Here is a 21137-nt window from a genome sequence, read left to right as displayed (position 1 = left end):
AGTTTCCCACCCTGGTCCACTCTCAGAACCCCCTTGAAAACGTGCTTAAAAATGTAAACAGCCATGGCCTGTCTCTACAGATCCATTCTGTGGGTTTGGCAGGATGACTGAGCACCTGTATGTTTTAACGAGGTCCTCAGGGAATTTCAATAAACAACAAAGTTAAAGAAGGACTGACCTAAGTTGTCTCAAGGAGACATAGAGTAAACTAGGTTGACTTATAGTCACTCATAGAAATTATCTGAAGGCACAGGGCTCTGGGGAAGAAATCTGATTCACTCGCGCATTTATTCACTCATTAGTTTCCATCTTTGGTCATTCCAAAAGTGACGGCTTTAGTGGAGGAACGTGCTCAGGATTGTATCAGGCAGGATAGGCTAGGTTATGCCACAGTCACAAACAACTCTAAATCTCAGTGGGTTGAAACAGTCTCGTTCTCACTCATGTTACATGTGGCGTTATCTGGGACCTCTGCTCCATGTCACCTCACTTTGAGGCCCAGGATGATGGATTAGCCATCATCTCAAATTTTCCTGGTTACCACGGCAGGTGGAAAGAGAGCTCTGGGAGGTCTCCTGTTGGTATGAAAATGGCCTTGTCTGGAAGTGACACAAGTCACTTCTGCTCATGACTCTTTGGCCAGAACTAGTAACACGGCCTCAGCTAACCCTTAGGGTGTTGGTTCTTGAGTGCTGAACCTCCCTGCAGGAAGAAGGAAGGATGCTACAGCAGGAAGGGGTGCTGCTTCTATCAGCAAGGCAAAGCTTTCCCAGAAACCCTCAGTTTCTCTCTCCGCAGCCGGAACTGGGCCCTACGGTCACTCTTAGCAACAAGGAAATCACAGATGTATATACTTTAGCCAGACGTGCTGCAGCCCCAAACAAAATTGGGTCCTGTTTATAAATTAGGGGAAATGGATATTGGGTAGGCACCTAGAAGTGACTGGGGGCAGAGGGAGTATTGCTAGAGAACACGAAGTGTGAAGACAGAGGTAGAGGATGGATCCAGACCCAGCAGCAGTAGCATGCAGGATTTGGCCATGAACTTGGCTCCACTGAGTCCACCAATTTAGAGACCGGCTGAGTCGATCCTATGTCCTCATAAGATTGAAACTATCAAACTAATACATTTATTAGTGTTAACTCTAGATACACATTAGCCAAGATTTCTGCCCAATAATAGGCTACAATTAAATACATCAGGAAGTTGTATCAAGACCACATTATTAGTTACTAGCTATTGAGGGCCTACTCTGTGTCAGGTTCTACACACATAGTGTCTCTAATTTTTATGGCAGTTCTTCAAGGTAGGTATTACTATCCCCACTTTACAGATGAGCAAATGGAGGCTCAGACAGGCTAATGGATTGCCCTAGGTCACACAGCCAATTAGCAGAGGTGCTGGATCCAAACGTAAACCAAACTCCAAAGGTCTCACCTTTTTCTCTGTGTTACATCAGGTCGCCTCTTTCACTATACACCCCTTATTAATAATACTTTGACATGACAATGTGTTAAAAACACGGTGGCGTAAAATCTAGTCCAAGATGCATATTTGGTTGGGGAGACGGTAGTAGTGTTGCTTGGTGCTGGGGATTCGTATTTACTAAAGCCCTGTTTTTTCAAATGTGTGTTGGATCCAATCTATCATTAGAGATGCTGGAAAACATCAAAAGGAAACAAACGAAAAAAAAAGAAGCAGGGATCAGATGGCGCAGATGTAGCCAAAATGCTATAGACAAGGCAATCTCAAGAAACTCTGGATGCTGTTAATGAAGAAATGAACAGCTGTCCGGACTAAGAATTGGCAAGACTCCTCGGATGAATATACACAGGTAAGAAGAAAAAGAGCCACCTCATGATCACAAATAAGGACCAATAACTAGTCTACCCCAAGCAAGTGTGCTGTCTAAATGCAGCCCTGGACTCAGGCTTAGGGCTCTGGAATGCTCTCGCTTCAGGACCAGGATCTTCGATTAGAAGGTTGGAAGGTTACCAAGGCAACTCCCAGATCATCTTCTAACCTTGGGCCTGCTCCAAGCCCCAGACTCTTAGTCCAGTTTAGTCATACATTATGGACAGATCCCTAGATTGTACTTGGCCCCTCTGAATATTGACTATATTCTGACATTTGGTCCAGGGCAGTGTCAAAAGTCTTAAATGGCCTTATCCTACACCTAGAAGAGTAAACTTCCCATTCACTCATCCTTCCTTTTTTTTTTTTTTTTTTTTAATTTATCCATCATGTATTTGTGGAGAGCCTGATGTCCCGGGCCCTCTTCTTGTTGCTAGGGATGCAACGATGGTTGAAACAGACAATCCCTGCCTTTGTGGAATTTAGAGGCTAAGAGGAGAAATAGAAGTTAATTAAATAACCTCCTGACCCAAATGTAAATTCATGATGATAATATGCTATTAAACATTTGCAAAAGACCAAGAATTGTGCTAAAATGGATTGCCAAAATGGCACTTAAGCCTCTCCGCTGTCCTGGGGAAACTAAGGTTCAGAGAGGTGATTCAGCTTTGCCAGCTGGGATTCCAATCCAGTGTCACCTGATGCAAAAAGTCCACACATTTGACTACTTTCTTATATCTCCCTTGGCAAACGATAGATCTGATTTCTTTCCAGTTTCTGTGAGGTCTAGATTTGGGCTTGTGGAAGTTCTACTTTTTCACGTAGCCTTCGACAAAAAACATTTCAGCACCTAAAATGTGTAAATCTTTGGGGTTGGGCAACTTAATACAGACGAGTTTTAATGCTGAGAAGCAACAAGAATTTGCTACGTGAAGGATACCTGAAAACCAGATTACTACCTATGCCAAAGTTAAAACCGTATTCCGCACAGACATTTCCTAATGTTTTGGATTATTAATACAGCAATGGCGCTCTCTGATGACTGCTGGTGTGTATTACATGTCTCTTGACTGGGGAAGAATACATTTTGGATGTCGTGGAGGCCTCCTATTCCACGGTTTGGATAAACAATAAGCCTCCCTTTGGCTTGATCATCTTCACTCCTCATCCCCTTCCCCTTTTATCCCTCACCATTTACTTCGATTCCAGAGGGAAGGTCATGGATACAGAATGCAGCCCTCTTGTCAACATTCAGAGACCCAGCAACCAGGACACAGGTCCCCATGACAGACAGTGAAATTGTCACAGTGTGAACCATGTGCAGACAATCTCCAGGATCACTTACCCATTTAAGTCATGACAGATTCATCCATCATCTCCTGCTCGAATGCTCCTTCTTTTCTAAAGAGTATGGCTACACATAACCCTACCCACGCACTCTGTGACGCTATCCCACAGCTTTAGGAAACAGACAGGAATTTATACATTCTCTTTGAGCTAAGAACTATTGTGCTAAGAACTGGAGACACAGTGATGAACAAGTCATGGTCCCCATTCTAAATCTTACACTCTATCAGGGGACACAGGTGGCCAATTTGTCTGTAACTCATTCACTTCCAATTATAATAATTGCTACAAAAAATCAGGCTTTGAGTGTCTGCGCATGCAAGAAAGACCTCATTGGATCTAGGGGTCAGAAGAATTTTCCCTGAGGAAGGAGAGTAAGGTGTGGGGTGCCAAAAATGGAGAAGGGACTAGTCAGAGTGATCAGGGGCTTGTAGAAGAAAGAACCTGGAGCTGAGGCAGCCTGAACTGGGCTTCTCCAGGGGCTGAAGGTGAGTGATCAGTGTGGAGTCAACCAGTAGAAACAGACATTAGGTAATCTCAAAGATGGTGAGCTATCAAGAAAGAATGTTTGTCATTAACTGACCCATTGTGAATGAGCTGGTGTTAGAGGATGAGTATAATCCAACACCTGAATGTTTCTTTTGAGGGTTAAACTCTCTTGGCCAGTTGTGCAGTGGCTCACACCTGTAATCCCAGCACTTTGGGAGGCTGAGTCGGGTAGATCACTTGAGGTTAGGAATTCGAGACCAGCCTGGCCAACATGGGAAACCCCTACCTCTACTAAAAATACTAAAATTAGCCAGGTGTGGTGGCATGAGCCTGTAATTCCAGTTACTCGGGAGGCTGAGGCAGAAGAATCGCTGGAACCCAGGAAGCAGAGGCTGCAGTGAGCCAAGATTGCACCACTGCACTCCAGCCTGGGCGATACAGTGAGACTCCGTCTCAAAAAAAAAAAAAAAATTTAAACTGTCTTGAGTACTAAATATTGGTATGGAGAACATCCTGGATCTTTGCCAATTCTGCATCTTCCCAGGAGCCAAGGATATTGCAGAATTTGATATTTACATCCCCTCTACTGCTTGTGTAGGATGAGGAAATAACAATAGCAGACATAATTGCTGAGGTTGGGTGGGGTGAGTTGAGCTAACAATAGGCAAAAGATGAAGGGAAGAGAGGATAATGGTGGCAGCTATGGGATTCCAATGGTGAACTGTGGCTACTTAAAAAAACTCAGGATATAAAGCCTTACCTACTGTGGGATACCAACTAGCTCTCAGGATACCTCAGGCTAAACAAGCGAGATTTAGATCCTCAAAACCTGGGTTCAAATCCTACTCTTCTACCTCTAGGTATGTGATTAGGTTAACAAACTTTCTCTGCCTCCATTTCTACGTCTGTAAATAGCAATAATGGTAGTATGTGCCTGCTTTTTAGATTATTGTGAAGCAGTGCGTGCAAAGTGCATAGCATCACTCCTGGTACTTTTTAATTATTCAATGTTGGCTTATTATTATTGACAATATTTAATATTTGGGAGGAAATCCACACACATATAAGAGAGACTTAACGAAAACTTTTATTTTCTTCTTCACACTTTTCCGTTATTTTCCAATTTTCTAAAATGAGTATGCATTGCTATTAACACCAAAAGGAGGGAAACCCGCAAATTTCTGAACAATAGAAGTTTGACTGTTTCAACTTTTCCGGAATTTCCCGGAACATGTTGTTCAAGGAGGACATGGGGGTGCATGCTAAAAGCACGGATTGCTAGGTCTCTATCCGTAAATACTGGGTCAAAATCTTTAAGAAATAATTCTGGTAATCTATACTTTTAATCAGCTCCACAGATGACTGTTACAATCAGGCACTCCTGGGACGTGTTGATTGAATGGGAAGTCAGCAGAGAGTGGGCGGGGAAGGCCAGGCGGGTTGCAGCGATCACGAGGAGTGCGCCTACAATTCCCATGTTGCCCCGCGAAATAGCGACGAGCAAGCCAGAGCCCTGCCGGGAGTTGTAGTTTCCCTCGCTAGGCCGCTGCCTATAAAGAACGCCGGAGATGGCTACAGAAAACTTCCCGCCCCACAATGCAAAGGCCAACGCCGACGCCATCTAGGGCGCGCCTGGAATCGAGCAGGCAGTTTCTGCCGCATCTGCCACAACCTCTGCTGTCTCAGAGCTGGCCTTCGCCGCCGCCGCCCCCACCACCGCCCCCGCCGCCATCGCCGCCGCCACCACCACCGTCACCTCCGCCGCTGCCGCCTTGGGGCCCTCCTCCTTCACCACCTCTGCACGTTCAAGGCCTTCTGTCTTGGAAAAGAAGCTATTATCGGTCTCCCTTGTGGGCCCGGGGCACAGCCATGGCGGACGGCGGCGGCGGCGGGGGAACGGGCGCGGTGGGCGGTGGCGGAGCGGGCCAGGCCTCTGCCGGGGCAGCGACTGGCGCTACTGGGGCCAGCGGGGGCGGTGGCCCCATCAACCCGGCCTCGCTGCCACCCGGCGACCCGCAGCTCATCGCTCTCATCGTGGAGCAGCTCAAGAGCCGGGGCCTTTTTGACAGCTTCCGCCGGGACTGCCTGGCCGACGTGGACACCAAGGTAGCTGCGGCCGCCTGGGCATAGGGGAGCGGGGCTGCACGTGAGGCCGCTGGGTTGCAGCTTTGATTTTCGAAAGCCGAGAGCGAAACAAAAGATAGCTTAAAAATCTCAGCAGTGAGGTCTTACACCGCTTGGGGCAGTACGGAGAGCTTTCTGAGCGATGCACACGTGGGTTCCCTCCTGGTCATTTACTAGCTGTGATTTTACCCAGTCGCTTCTCCGAACTTGGGGTTTCGATGTGGATTTTAGAGCCTAGACCCTGTCATTCCCAAGATGGAACTCCTCTAAGGCCCTTAGTAACAAACTTCGAAACCAAGTAGTTAAGCAAGCGTGCTTTAGAATTTCCACCTGTTCCGTACTCACCACTGAGAAGCTGGCATTAAACAATGATTTGAACACACAGTCTTCACCATTTTATAACTGTTTATTCCTTTGCTCTAGCTCAGTGTTTTGCAGACTTTAGTACGGCGTTGAATTAAGATAAATTGTAGAAACAGCTCCCTTATTTTGCACTTCATCATTGATTAAAGGAGATTTGGTGCCTAGTTTAGATCTTAATGCCATAGGTCAGTCCCACCGATAAAACACTGTTTCACTTTACCTACTTGTCAAAGTGGTTTGGATTCAGTGAAATAATGGGTGTTAAGTATCAGACATACAGTAGTTGCTGGAATGTTCATTTTCTCCCTTTTCAAAACTTGCCTAACCACGACTATGGTTGTAGGTTAGGAGACTCTTGTCACTGGACTCCTACAGGGTAGTAATTTCTCCTACCAAAGCCTGTGATGGAAACATTTTGCTTACCTCACAGCAAGATTGTGAGCTTAGAATTAGACCTTAAGATAGGGAAAAACCCTAGTCTGTTTATTCATTGAACGTTTATTGGCCTCTAGTTGCCAAACTGTGTGATTACAGGAATAAGTCACTACCCCATCCTCAAAGCTTATAGTCTAGGATAGAAAACTGACCTGTAAACCAGGTGGTAAATACCTATGTGGAGAGAGAAAGTGGCATACACTGTTACTTCTCCAAGATGAAAATCCCAGCTAGAAGTACTGTCCTTGAAACAAAGTAATTTCATACGTATACATCCCAGGTATGTATTGACAGAGCTTTCACCTTTCCTAGGACAAATTCTCCATTCATATTTCTTATATTCCGTTAGGTTTTGTGTGTGATTTTAAAACAAAAACGACTACAGTAGCCCACCCCATCCAAGGTTTTGCTTTCTGCGGTTTCATTTACCCAATTGTTGCGGTATGGAAGTACTTGTGTTCAGGTAACCCTTATTTTACTTCATAATGGCCCTCAAAGAAATTCATGCGTAGTGTATATAGGGTTCAGTACTACCTGAGGTTTCAGGCACCCACTGGGGGTCTTAGAACGGATCCCCTGAAGGGAAAGGGACTACTGTCTTGAGCGGCTGTTGAGGGAGAGTGGTTGGAACCTTCCCATGTACAGCTCCTTAGCTGTTCCTTCTATTACAGGTTGTTTTAATTCTTGAAGATAATGTTTTTTCAGGCATATGTTATCTGAGACCTTCATTGCTTTAGCCCAATGGTTCTCAAAGTGTGGTGCTTGGATTAACACCAGCATCACCTGAGAACTTGTTAGAACTGCACATATTGGGCCCCACCCCAGACTGCTGAAGTAATTAGGGGAAATTGAACAGATGTCTGTAATTTGCAGTGCATCCAAAGACAAATAGAACTGATAAGTGAACAGGTGGAGTGGTTGGTAGTACAGTAAAACGCTGAGTGGGCTCATGAGTTCCTTTGACTTCTTGAACTGAGATTATTCTGTATCGCCTGGGTTTGTTACATGTTTTGGTGGTGATGTTCACTGTCCTTTGTCCTTTTTCAGTAAACAGTTTGTATCATCTCAAACCAGGTGAGTTCTTTTGAGTAGAAGGTATGGTATCAGGATTTATACTTACAAGGAACAAAAATAATCCTAACTGCTTTATGCAAAGGGGAGAATCTATTGCCTCATGGAATCCAAGGAAGGATTGAATGAACAAACTCTCCCAGAGGGTAGGCATGCATTTGGAACCAGATATTCCCCACTCGTTCTATGTCTTTCATCTCTGTTGATACCTGTTTTACTGTTGCTTCAGAGTGGAGTCATCCATTTGGTTACTAGCATCTCTTGATTACATTTTACAGCTTCTTCCTCTCGAGAGACTGTCAGCTCCAATTTGGGAAATCCCAGGAAATGTCTGCATTGTCTTAGCATGGCACAGGCACCCACTCCTGTGGCACCCTCTGCCCTACCCTCGTGAAAAGAGGAAGACAGTTACTAGAAAGAAGGCGTTGCTAGGCAGATAGCACATGGTATCGGTGAATTTTACTCCTCTGCCCCCATTTCCTTGCCTTTCTCTTTTCCAGGTTTAGTGGACTCTTTGAGTTTGCTTTCTCAGCCTTTCGGAAGAGGCCAGTTGTGGAATTGAGGCCTGCTGGTTCCTTCGTCAACTTCATTTCCCTGTTAGCAAACTTTGCCACAGTAATGCTGCATAACAAACTGAATCTCAGCAGCTTATAACCAGCACAGTTCACATGTTCACGGGGCAGCTAGGAAGGCTTCAGCTGGTGGCTTGGCTGCAGGCTGCCCAGGTGTGGGTCCAGGCTGTGGGTTGATGTCAGGCCTGCTGCATGTAGAGTTACTTAAAAGTAAATGGAATAATATAAGTAAAGCACCTGGCATTGTGCCCACCCACCATCAAGTGGGCACTTGTGTTAACCATTAATTCCTGACTGCCACACTGCATGGTGATCTTCATGCACAATGGAAGTGTGTTTAGGCTTGATAACATTTCTATGAAAAGCAATGTTCTGAGAGACTAAGTTCAAAACTTTGGTGCATGTAACTTCTGACCTTGCCTCCTCTTTTTAACATTTTAGCCAGCTTACCAAAACCTGAGGCAGAAAGTGGATAATTTTGTGTCAACACATCTGGACAAGCAGGAATGGAATCCTACAATGAACAAAAACCAATTGCGAAATGGTCTGAGGCAGAGTGTGGTTCAGTAAGTAAGCAGAATTTAAAGCTTTTGAAAAGGCAGTAATCACAAGTGTGATGCACAAGAAGGTTGAGGTCTCTGTTTAGTCAAGGTTGATGGGACTTTATATCAAGTATCACTTAGGAGTTGCAGCAGTCTGCTCCTTTATTACAGTTAAGGTTAAAGTACGCAAAGTACTCAATTAAATTCCAGTTTCTGCAGCCTGTGAAGGCCTCTTGTGTGCATCTCTGCTGGGTGCATCGAAAGACATTCCAAATTATGAGACATGTTCCCTGCTCTTTGAAGTTTCAGTGTCGTCCAAACATATGTGAGTTTTATACCAGGATATCAGGGTTTGGATCTTGGGCAAGAAGAGCTGGATCTTTATTCTCACAGATGAATGTAAGTTAAATTCTTTGAGTCCACCAGGGCTGCCACCTCTAAAGTGTAATGGTGGCAGCTTTCAGGAAGGCATAGTCTTAGCAAAGTATTGTACTTCACAGTAACAAACTGAGCCTTAGTTAATGAAGGTGCTATTGATAGCTTATCTGAGTGACTTTTCACTGTCACTGGGCACAAAAGTGGAGGAGGGTCATGGAATCTGGTCATAACATTCATGAGCTAACAGTTACAGAAATGGGAGAACACATTAGTGATTGCCTGGGATTAGGGATGGGAGGAGGGGCGAGTGTGACTTGAAAGTGGTAGCACGCGGGGAACTTGCGATAGTGCAGTTAAGTATCTGAGTTGTGCCGTGCTTATGTGCAGCAACTCGTAAAGTTGCATGGAGCTACACACACAAGTCAGTGCAAGTGTAACTGAAGTCTAAATAAGGTCTGGATTGGACCAGTGTCATTTTCCTGGTTTTTATATTGCACTGTAGTTATGCAAGGTGCTAACATTAGAGCTGGCTGGGTGAAGGGTGCATGTGGAACTCCCTGGACACTTCACAACTTCTGTGAATCTGCAGTGATTTTTAGATTTTTGTTTTTAAAAGTGTTTTACTAACAGGCTAGTACTTCCAATATGGCTGAATGCTGGGAAGAAGCCTGATAGCAGAAGATGCCCGGTGCCTTGTCATTCTGGGGTCAGTACCGAGTGCCTTTCCCTTTCTGCAGAGAGCAGACTGGTGGCACCGGGCTCTTTCAGAAAGAAGGGGACAGTAGCTGCCCCTTACTAAGCAACTCTTCATTACATGTCTGGCACTGGTCTTTACATATATCACTCATCCTCACGAAAAACCTATTTCACAGCTGAAGTCACTTGTGTTTACCCTATCTTGAGTAAATCAAAACATTGAACATTTTGAAATACTTGGAAAGTTGCCGTAATTGTATGAAGGCTGTTAACATTGCTGTTGATTTCCATAATGAGCATGGATGTCATTCTAGAAGAATGCATGTGGCACTTCTTTTTGCATTTCTTTAGTAGGAATTGTAATACCAAAAAGTGCACAGAAATACAGTAAAACAGATAATGAGAACATCCCTTAATCACCCAGGTCAAGAAATGAACTCACACCTCCCAAAATAGCCTAGGCCCAGACATACCTTCCTCCTTTCAGAAGTTTGCTGTATTCCTGACTTTATGCCAATCATTTCTTCTCTTCATAGCTTTTACCACCTCGGTGAAATTTTTTTTTTTTCCTGCTTTTTTATTTGACTTAGAATGTGTTTAACCTGAAAACATGAACTTGGCTTTAATACTGGGACATTTCTCCACAATTCTTGCTAGCATTTTGAATTTGAGGCAAAATCTACTGGAGTTTTGAAATGCAGACTTTTTGCTTGCCCCCGGGTGCTCTCCCCAGATGGACATTGCAGGCCTTCAGAGCATTGGCTCACTGGCCTAGCTGTTCTGGCCCAGATGCTGTAACCCAGTGCCACAGCCTGGAGGGTTTAACAGGAAATTAGCCTGTACTATTGAACTGAATTATGACAAATAACTCTTTTAACTATACAATATTTGTTCATTCCATCTTCTACGTTAGGCTCCTGACAAGATTTTATGTTTTCCTCAAAAGCTTTAAGAATCTCCAGGAAAGTGAGCTGCACTCCCTTGGTACTTGGTTTCCCCTGATCAGGGGTTTTGGTCAGTTGGGGATGCTTTAACAAAGCGCCGTAGACTAGGTGGCTTGTAAACCATGGAAATGTACTTCTCACCATTCTGGAGTCTACAAGTCCAAGACCAAGATGGCAGCATGGTCAGGTTCAGGGGAAGGCCTTCTTCCAGGCAGCAGACTGCCTACTACTTCTTGTTCTTGTGTGGTGTGAAGAGAGCTAGCTAACTTCCTGGGGTCCCTTTTGTAAGGGCATAAATTGCATTCATGGAGGCTCTGTCCTCATGACCCAATCCCCTCCCAAAGGCCCTACCTCCAAATGCCATCACATTAAGGATTAGATTTCAACATAGGAAGTTTGGGGGACATAGGCATTTAGTTCATAATATCAAGCTTTTACATCTAGTAAAGACCCCTGTGAATCCGACTCAGGAAGTGGTTTGGTAAAGTTGGAAAGGTATTGGCTTGTGACTGAGGAGAGGTGGCTTTGCTTTATAACTGACCCATAGCCTGATGCTAAGTTTGCTGTATTTAACAATGCTCATCACTAAGGGCAGATACTGTCGAATGCCTGGTCTACCTGAAAATGTGCCCTTCAGTGCTCTGGTGGTGGTGTATTTACATCTAGGCTTCCTGTCGATAAGCTGTTAGTTACCATTGATTCTGGGAAGCACTTTACACACTAATCATCTTTCCCAGTTCAGGGCCTGCTTCTCGTCTTTGTCATGATGTACATTTACTCATGTCTTTCCTTTGCTGTGCCCTGACAGACTATTTACCCAGTTGCTGCCTGGCCTATTTTTGCCCAAGGGCTTAAATGGCCTCCAGAGTCTCAAGTCTACGGGAAAATAAGTAAAACCTGCCCACATGCTTGTGATGGTATTGGAATATTTCAATCCTTTGAGAAGAACACTTCACTTTGAACCTTATGGGCTGTTTTCCAGACTGTCCAAATGTGATTTGTTTGCTCTCACCATCATTTCCAGTACCCTGTCCCAAGTGTTTGAATATAGACATTGATATGCTCTGACTTTTGCTCTACTTCAGAAAGGATTGGGGATGTAATTTAGCTGTCCAGAGCTGGGAACTAATTTGTTTCTTGTCTATTTCTTGTTTGCCTACGAGTTGCTTATTATGTGTTACAGGTAGCAGCCGCTGCTGAAGGCCATGGTGAGTTGCTGGTGATGTAAATACTCCCAGCCCTGACTGATCTGCCTTGTTTAAGATGTGAGGATTAGTAAACAGGTTGCTGCTGGAGCTTCTGCTTAGGCTATCAAGAGAATAAATGTTGAAGGAAATGGAGTGAAATTCAAAGCTCACTGGCTTTGACAGTACGAGGAAGGTTTTCAGTGCCACACATGTCAGATTCTTTCTTGCCATGCTGTCATTTGTTGTTTGGGGGCAGCCCACTTAGTTTTGTTTTGCTCCTTTGTACAAGTTTGGGTGATTGTGGATAAGATTGTGCAGTAGGAATAACAGCTGCTGGTTGAGAATTGCCCCTCGAAAGTGAAAATAGCTTGAGCTGTATGTGGTAAGTGGATTGACCTCTAAACTCCCTGGATGGGCTGTAGCTTTGAAGGTGGACATTTATTGGGCTCCCACATGACACTTATTGGGGCTAAAGATGAATCCCGAAGAAACTAAATAACAGAATGATCTGTTTGTCTCCACAAGGTCAGGGATGTTGGAAGCTGGAGTAGACAGGATTATTTCTCAGGTGGTGGATCCAAAACTTAACCACATCTTCAGGCCACAAATAGAACGAGCAATTCATGAGTTCCTGGCGGCCCAGAAAAAAGCAGCTGTGCCAGCACCCCCTCCAGAGCCTGAAGGCCAGGACCCTCCAGCTCCATCTCAGGACACTTCCTAAGGTCCAGTATCCTATCTTCTGTCCAGGAGCATGCATCTCTGGCTTGTAGATATGTAAAATGGATAGGAATGGGGTAGGCCATAATTGAGGATCATTCAGAAAGTATTTGCTGCAGATGGACTTCACCTACTGTTATGAGTCATTTTTTACTGAGAACTAATCAGAAATTAGACTGATTTTCTGTTCCACCAGAGCTAAACATGTAAGCTATGAATAGATGCTTCATTAGAAATCAACTGGGATGATTGGTGTGCATAAGGGAGATTCAAATGAGAGTCTTATTTTGCTGAAATGTTTAAGTGAGTCTCTCCCCTGGACATGAGTTAACTTGGGCTTGCGATTTTATTTAAAATCAAGCAGTGCCTTCTGAAGTGGTATCCTAAATGGGATTCAGAGTCCGCTTTGAGTGCGACTCAATTTCCATGAATTTAGAAGGAGTTTGTTTACCACTATTGATTACCATGGGATTCTTCTGTTAGGAACACTCCCCCTTTTAAAATTAAATTTGGAATTAAATGTAATTTTTAAAAAGCTCTAGATGTACAAAAGAATGCTTTTTGCAGGTTTTGGGAGACATTAGTATGAGCAGTGATGAAGTTAACAGTGGACTCTTAGCCATTGTTGGTGACCGTTGGGGTATATTTTATCCCTTCATTCTGATGTTGGTGTTCGGTTTTTAAGATTCTCTGGGATGCCTATTCTTAATCAGTAAGTGAGGTGAATTGACTAGGGCATTTTGAGCGTCAGTGATGAACAACGCAAGAGCATCGGGATTGTCTTTTTGCGCCTCTATCAAGAGAAGCCCTTGAGTCCTATATGGAGTGTAAAACATTCATTTTAAGTCTTTGTAATTGTAAATTTCTTTAGGAACATAAAAGTGAATATAGTCTCTTATCAATAAATAACATTTGGATATGATTATCTTTCCTTTTTAGAATATACCTGACACCTTTTGAAAGCTAATTTCTGGTGAAGAAGTGGATTGGGTTACATAAGAGTGCAACTTCAGACCGAAGATAGGCCAAGGTCGTCACTGATCTCAAGATTTCAACCCTGACTACGGGCAGTGACCAGATTGAAAGGGGAGCAAGTTCGGCAGTGGGAAAGTTGACTATGTCGCCCCCTGCATTGTGCTGCCATTTGGCCAGCCTGTCCAAGGGCATGACACCAAGTAGACACTACAGAGAGAAACACTACAGCGACCCAGGGTTGTCCTGAAACAGACTTTTATACTTGAACATGGAGACTGCGCGTGGACTTTAGGGTTTGTGTGGTGGAATAAACGGAAGCTACAGTGAGAACATAGCCAGTCCCAAAGACAATTTCAGAGAACAATGACAGTAAAGTTTAGCTGGGAGTTGTCTTTGACAGTGTTTATTTGATACTGTCTCTCAGAGTTTGCAAACCAGATTGTACAAGTCATTAGCATCAGATAGCTTTAAAGTTGTGACCTTCTTGTACATAAATCTTCTAGCCAGTTTCCTTTCCTTTGTAATAGATAATGAGACATGAAATCCTAGAATGTGTGAGAAGTTCAGACAGTAGGCATAAGGAAACTCGTTTGCAGGCTGTCTGTCCAGGGCTGCTTCCTGTCCTGAAGGGGCCAGTGAGTCTTGGGTATGTTTGTTTTATCCTCACATTTGTGTTTTTTTAGAAGTGAATGGTCAATAAATGGCTTATCTTTCATAATAAAATCATTTGATACTCTTACTTCGAAGCTTCAGCTGAAGCTTAGACCTCAGGTCTGGGAAGGGCAGCCGTTGTGCTCTGCCTCTGCCATTTCTGTGCACCACACGTGATCTACTGGCAGTGAGCATTGGTACCTAGAACTTAGAACTATGAAACTAGGAGGTGTGGCTAGAAGTGGGCTGCTTCTCCCCTCCCTGAGCCATTACTGACACTAGTCTTTAGTTGAGGTGGTCCATGGTGTGTGTGTCAGTGTTTGTCAACCTTGGGTGTACAGAAGTAGCACCTGGGGATTTGGGGAAAATGTATTTTCCGATTAAGACGTTTTGGGGTGGGACCTAGGAGTGTTTCTGACAAGCTGCCAGGTGATGCTGATGGCTGCCAGGCCTCTGAACATACTGTGTATAATAAGCCTTGGATAATATATCCAAGATTATGTCAAACTAAGTCTGTGGTTCTTGGTTGAGTCTACTACTGCATATTACTGCTAATCTGATCAAAATCTTAACCAATTCAATTGGTTCCCTGTTAAGACAAAGGTTCCACTTCCACCTTTACCATGAATACCCCTATATTAGGATTGCAGTACCATATTCAGCAAGATATTTGGTAGCATGTGCCCTCATTTTAAAGCAAACTGGCCACACGTTTAAGGCAGGTGCAAGTTATATCTGAAGTGTGGTCTGTTCCCACTCAGTAGGTGCAGTTCCATTTCAAGCTGCCTTACAGTTGCAGGAGTCAACAAAGTTCTTAACCCCAGAGAATGGGCCCTCCAGTCCTCTCTACTACGAGGCAGACACGGAGTGGCCAGAATTACCAGTCCTGTGCTTGCAGAAAAGCTGCTCAAACTACCTGGAGTGTCTTTGCAGGACCGCATAGCTTTAATGCGAAGTTCTCTGTGAGGCGTCCTTCTGGGAGGGAGATCTCCACACAGCTACTTTGTGTTGACCCTCCCAACATCTTGCCTATCCCGCACTGACCTCAACTAGCAACGAAAAGGGCAAAAGCCCAGAGAAAGCTTCACCCTTTCTGCCCCCAAATGCTCAATTAACTGTATTTTATATATGTTTTTGGAAGACAGTTTTTGGTTCATCTCAGTTCTCTTACTTTGCTTTTTCTATTACTGGAGATGGCTGGGCCAGTTGATGAGAAACACCCTAATTTTCACAGAATGTTAAATGTGCCAAATACCAAAGAGTTTCTATTGTTTTTTTTGTTTTAAGTCATTGTGTTGTATCTACCAAGAGTCACCTAGATTAGACATTATTTCATTTGAAAAAAAATAGAGCAGAGCATGAGATTATAGAAGTAACTGGGCACATCATTACTGTTGGGATAGACGATGGACTTTTTGGCTCTTAGCAACACTGAAAGGGAAGACGTGCCTAGATTGGTTTGGGTAACCATATTCAGATTGGCATACACAAGAAGACGAGTCAAGACAACAGCACTAGAAGGGTTAGGGGAAAGCAAGCCAGCCTCTTCCTCCTCAGGAACTGGTCACCAGGTAAGCGTCTTCGCATCCTCAGCTGAGTTCTCATGCTTTAATTGGGTTTGTGATGCAGAATCTGGAAAAACTCTGTATGTTCTGAGATCCTGAGGAAGACAAGACCACCAAAAACTTCCACCTCTTAAACACACCCTTGCTTAATTCATTCCTAAACAAAAAATTAGCTGTCACTGACCTCAAGCCAGTTAGGCCTCTCTCTCTCTCTAGTTGGAAAAACCGCTGCTATTTGCAAAAGCCCAGTAAAACACAGAGCTAATACATGAACAAATATTACCAACACTTGCAAGCCAATTGCAGTCATGAGTATCTTCAGGGCCCCATCATGTAAGGTGGGGGTCAGCGGAGGCAGGAAGACGGGTATCATTTTGAAGCCCAGTTCTTTTGTCTGGGACGGCATCTGTGATTGTTACGGAGATCCTTGCTTCTGGCATGTTTCCGGTTACCAGCTTAGATGTTTGGTATTGCCAACTCACCTCAACCCAGTCGTGATCGTTTTATCTTTTCGCCTTTAGTGAGGTTTGTGGCTTCTGTAGCAAAATTTAAGGAATGGTTTTATCCTGTTTCCATCATTTTGCCTTAGCCTCTATTTACTCATCAGATGGGTGGAGGGTCAAGGTTTCTATGCATTCTGTGTCACCCACTAGCGCAGTGAACTGAATAAGTGCTAACATCCATTACAACAGTGGTTCTGAACAGATAATCCCCAACCAGCAGCATCAGCATCACCCTGGGACTTGTTAGAAATGTGGCCCCCACCCCAGACTCGGAGATGTGGAGGGCCCCAGCAAGCCTTCCAGGTGCACACTAAAAGTCACGTTTGCTTAAGAAACATTTTAATTCATAGTTGTGTGTGTGTCTAACAGCTCCTGAAGGGCAAGACTAGTATGTCATTTAAAAAATTCTCCCATAGTCCCTTGGAAGTTCCCAGAAGAAGAGGAGAATCAAATATGGGTGCGTACTAGAAGTCTATTTTAGCCTTTCTGACTGCCAAATATATGGTGTATTTTCCCCACAGAGGTACTCATCCTGCTCCATGGAAGATCCCAAAGTACCATCTAGTCTCTGCATCCAACCCAAGGTTCAGGACATCTCTACAGTGGGGACTAGGCAGCTCCTCTGTTAGACCTAAGAATTAAAACTCAGGTTGTCTGCCCAGCATCCCACCTGATAAGCAACAGGAATAATTAGAACAGGGAAGAATGAGAAACCTCGCCCTTCCTGCCCCATAGCAATTCCGGATCCCAGTGGGCAGCCCCTGTGAGGCCACTTCACCTAGGCTGGCAGATGTTGCTTGTTTAGGACTGGGTTCCATTCTTTAGCAGGGGTCTTCCCATTCCATTGTCCTCTGTGGCCTCTGGCTTCACCCTCTGCTAGGTTCTTTCTTTTCCATTATCCTGCGTTTCCTTCCTCCTCTTCGGCCACACCCAGGAGAGACATTCAAGAATCTGTTAGAGGTTGTGCAGCCTTCTCAATCCTCATCCTCCAGGAGATTGGAGACCCAAGGAACATTTTAAGTTTTGAACAGAGACTTCTGGAACCTGGGCTCGTGAGTTTGTTTTGTTTTTGTCAGAATGAGCTTCAAAAATGTAGCAGGAATTTTACCTGATTGATTCCAATCAGTAACATGGGCCAGAAGCCACACTCAGTTCTTTTTTGGGACTCAGTTCTCAAATCTGCTGTATTTCTTCACTCCCTTACCCTTATGCTTCTCTAGATTTAAACTTTGAGTCTAGATTTACAACTGTGGGGCCTCTGTGCTAAAAAAAAAAAAAAAAAAAAAAAAGCCAGACTTTTTTCCCCTGAGCCATTTTGTCCAGCTGGAAAGTTTGCTTGGGTGCCACCTCCTTAATCATCACACTGAGGCCTTTGTCATGCCACTGTTCTCTGCGTTTGTTTCTTGTTTGGAGCCAAGTTAGTTTACTTATTCAGCATTATAGGTTCTCGAATATCTGGACCGTCCCTTAATTTCTGCTGACAAACTGGAAAACTTGTCTGCGGGCTCATTTCTTTCTCGTAAGATCTTTCCAAATACCGTCAACCACCCATACCATTGGCATTCTGCTTTCCACCTCTTCCCTTACAGCCACTGGTTCATTAGGTGTGTAACATGCCCTGAGTTACTGCTGCCCAGTACATCCTCCTTCTACTATGTTGGTTTATTTGCATTTTTGTAGCTTGCAACTAAAAAACGTCCTGACCAATTGTCTCATAGCATTTGTTCGATTTACCCATTAGTGGTTCTCCAGTTGGTGGATGTTTTCTTCAGCTGACAGATCAGGTTTGTGCTTCTGCTGTATTTAAAATTAAACTTTTTACATGTGAATAACTGAAGATGCACATGTAATTTTTAAAAAATAATAGACTGTATAAACATTGATATTTACCCGATTTCCCCAATGGTAATGTTTTGCAAAAAGGTGGTACAATATCACAACCAAGGTTGCTTTATTTAAAAACTGATGGCCTCTGCCTTTATTTCTGGCTATTTGCACATCAAGAAGTCTTTTGTGAGTTTGCCAGTGCTATTATTGAGCCTACTTTTGTGTTGAGGTTGGTCAGGAGGTTTTGTTTTGATTTTGTGTGTGTGGGTAATGGTTTGTTCATGCCATGTGTGATATATGGCACAAGTGTGCCAAGCAGTGCACTTTGCCATAGGACTAGAGCAGTGGCCAGGACAGACGTGGCCCTTCCCCTAATAGTGGACACATCTCCCTGGTTTCTGTGAAGCTAAGGGAAATAGTGTTTGAAGTGTCAAAATGCCACAGAGCAGACAGGAAGATCAAGGGAGAAATGCGTTGAATTTATCAACAAGGGCAAGAACAGTTTGAATGGAGAGCTGGGGGCTACTGCAAGGTGGCAGTAGGCTGAAGGGTGTGAGAGAGAAGGGGAAAGGGAGGGGTCCCTCTGGCAATTTGATTATTGTGAAAGTTGTCAGTCAAAATAGAGTCACTTATGTCAAAAACCCATACACGGCCAGGCGCAGTGGCTCACGCCTGTAACCCCAGCACTTTGGGAGGCCAAGGTGGGTGGATTGCCTGAGCTTGGGAGTTCGAAACCAGCCTAGGCAACATGGCGAAATCCCATCTCTACTAAAAATAAAAAGAATTAGCCAGGCGTGGTGGCAGGCGCCTGTAATCCCAGCTACTCGGGTGTCTGAGGCAGGAGAATTACTTGAACCCGGGAGGCAGAGGTTGCAGTGAGCCGAGATCGCACCACTATACTCCAGCCTGGGGTGACAGAGTGAGACTCTGTCTCAAAAGAGAAAAAAAAAGCCATACACACACACAGCTGGGGAAGGCCATGAAGGGAGAGGAATGCCTGATAACAAAAACTATCACAAGACTGCGAAAACCACAGCTTTGCACAGAGGCCACTGCACCCTGACAACCACACAAATTCTTCTGCGAGGACAAGTGCCCAGCAACCGCCTGTCCAGCCTTGGACTGAAGCCGCCCTTGTTATTGGTCCACGTTGTTGTAGCCAAAGATAATTATCTCAATGATGCAATCCTCTCATTGTTTCTTTAAAAACCTTTTTCTTTACCTGACCGAATACGCACATAGTTTACTATGGCATGCATATTCCTGTTGCAATGTTCTGCATCATGTTGTTTTTTTTTTTTTAGATAGACTGTTGTTTAGGTTGACACTATACATTTATTTAAATAGATAAACTTGCAGTGGGAACACAGTCAAAGGGTACAAATGGGTTTAGCAGTGAGAAGTTTCCCAAGAGTGTCCCTCCAGTCTCTCAAATGCCCTCCCCAGAAGCTGTTACCAGTTCCATCCTTGTCTCCAAAGACATCAACGCCTGTAAATTTTTACGTATGCCTTTAGCTGGGACACACTTCACCTCTCTGTCTCTGGTGGAGGTTCCTAGAGAGGAGAGGATAGCAAGTCCAGACTTTGGGTGGCCAGCAGTTCTTAAAAATAGGAAGGGAGGGCACTGGGGAAAGCAATAGCGGCCTTGCAGAGCTATGGAGTCCGTGATGAGCTGTGATAAGAAGTTCACCCAACGTGCGTGTGTACCATGTGCTGTCCACCCCAGCCCCTGCACTCCAGGGCTCCCTGCATGAATTCTAGCTCTGCACCACAGAGACAGAGCTGTCATCCCCACTGACAAGCACTCGTCAGTGACAAGTATTAAAGCTGAGAGTCCAAGCCAGGGTTCACTTCAAAGTGGCTTTGAAAATTGGGGGGACACCCCCCAATTTTTAAAAAATTATACACATCACAAAATTTACCTCAACTATTTTTATGTATACAGTTCAGTGGTATTAAGGACACTCACATTTCTAAGCAACAATTTAACACCATCCATCTCTAGAACTTTTTATCTTCCCCATCTAAAACTCTGTACCTTTTACACAATAACTGCCCATCCCCTTCTCCCTCCAGCCACTGGCAGTGACCACCACTGTACTTCCTGTTGCTGTGAGGTTGACTACTCTAGGCACCTCATATGAAGTGGAATCATACAGTGTTTGTCTTTTGTGATTGGCTTGTTGCAGTCAGCAAAATGTCCTCAAGGTTCATCCATGTTGTGGCAAGTGTCAGAATTTCCTTCCCTTTTAAGGCTGAATATATTCCATTGTATGTATGTATCATATTTTGTAAAGCTAGCTTTTAACCGCAACTCTGATCTAAGATGCCCAACTGTTAGTAGATACTTAATAACTTTTTAAAAGCTTTTTTCTTTGAAATGATTTCAAACCTACAGAAAAGTTGTAATAGAAATAAAAATAACTTTTTCCTGAGCCATTTGAAAGCATTTGCTGACCCAACACTCCATCACCCCCAAGTACAAACAAGGATGGCCTCAACACAACCACAACAAAAGCATCAGGAAAGCAACATGAGCGCGTTGCTACCATCTGATCCTCAGACCTTATTTCCGTTTTGCCAGTTGTCTCAACTACATCTTTTTAACAAAAGGATCCAGTTCAGAATCACACATTACATTTAGTTGTCATATGCTTTTGTCTCCTTCAATCTGGAACAATTCCTGGGGAATTTTTTAAGACTATAGGCCAGATCTTTTGTAGAATATCCCTCAAGTTGGGCTTGCCTGAGGATTCCTCATGATCCAATGCAGACTCTGGACCTTTGGCAGGAATATCCCAGATGTGATGCTGTGCTCTTCTCACTGCGTCCTGGCAGGTGCATGATTTCGTCCTTTGCTGGCGAGGTTAACTTTGATCAGGTGATTCACGTAGGTA

General features: G+C 44.1%; 1 protein-coding gene across 3 annotated transcripts; it reads left to right on the top strand.

The window, feature by feature from the left end:
- The first annotated feature begins 4932 nt into the window (after nt 1-4932).
- On the top strand, nt 4933-14433 carry BOD1 (biorientation of chromosomes in cell division 1). Of its 3 annotated transcripts, XM_025389241.1 has the most exons (4): nt 4933-5796; nt 8697-8821; nt 12528-12724; nt 13659-14433. In XM_025389241.1, exons 1-3 carry the CDS (start codon nt 5287-5289, stop codon nt 12721-12723), a joined length of 831 nt encoding a protein of 276 aa, XP_025245026.1. In that variant the 5' UTR covers nt 4933-5286; the 3' UTR covers nt 12724; nt 13659-14433. The 3 variants fall into 3 exon arrangements, with proteins under 3 accessions (XP_025245026.1, XP_025245027.1, XP_025245028.1); XM_025389242.1 differs by lacking the exon at nt 12528-12724; XM_025389243.1 differs by lacking the exons at nt 12528-12724; nt 13659-14433 and adding an exon at nt 12292-12325.
- The last annotated feature ends 6704 nt before the right edge of the window (nt 14434-21137 follow it).

Source organism: Theropithecus gelada, chromosome 6 (assembly GCF_003255815.1).
Source record: "Theropithecus gelada isolate Dixy chromosome 6, Tgel_1.0, whole genome shotgun sequence".
NCBI classification, from domain to species: Eukaryota; Metazoa; Chordata; class Mammalia; order Primates; family Cercopithecidae; genus Theropithecus; species Theropithecus gelada.
Note: the sequence above shows the minus strand (reverse complement) of the source record. Positions and strands in the feature narration are given on the sequence as shown.

Coding starts and splice junctions, on each gene's coding strand:
- BOD1 (XM_025389241.1), top strand. CDS start 5,287: ATGCAAAGGCCAACGCCGACGCCATCTAGGGCGCGCCTGGAATCGAGC. Junction 5,797..8,696: donor TGGCCGACGTGGACACCAAG/GTAGCTGCGGCC, acceptor TTAACATTTTAG/CCAGCTTACCAAAACCTGAG. Junction 8,822..12,527: donor CTGAGGCAGAGTGTGGTTCA/GTAAGTAAGCAG, acceptor TGTCTCCACAAG/GTCAGGGATGTTGGAAGCTG.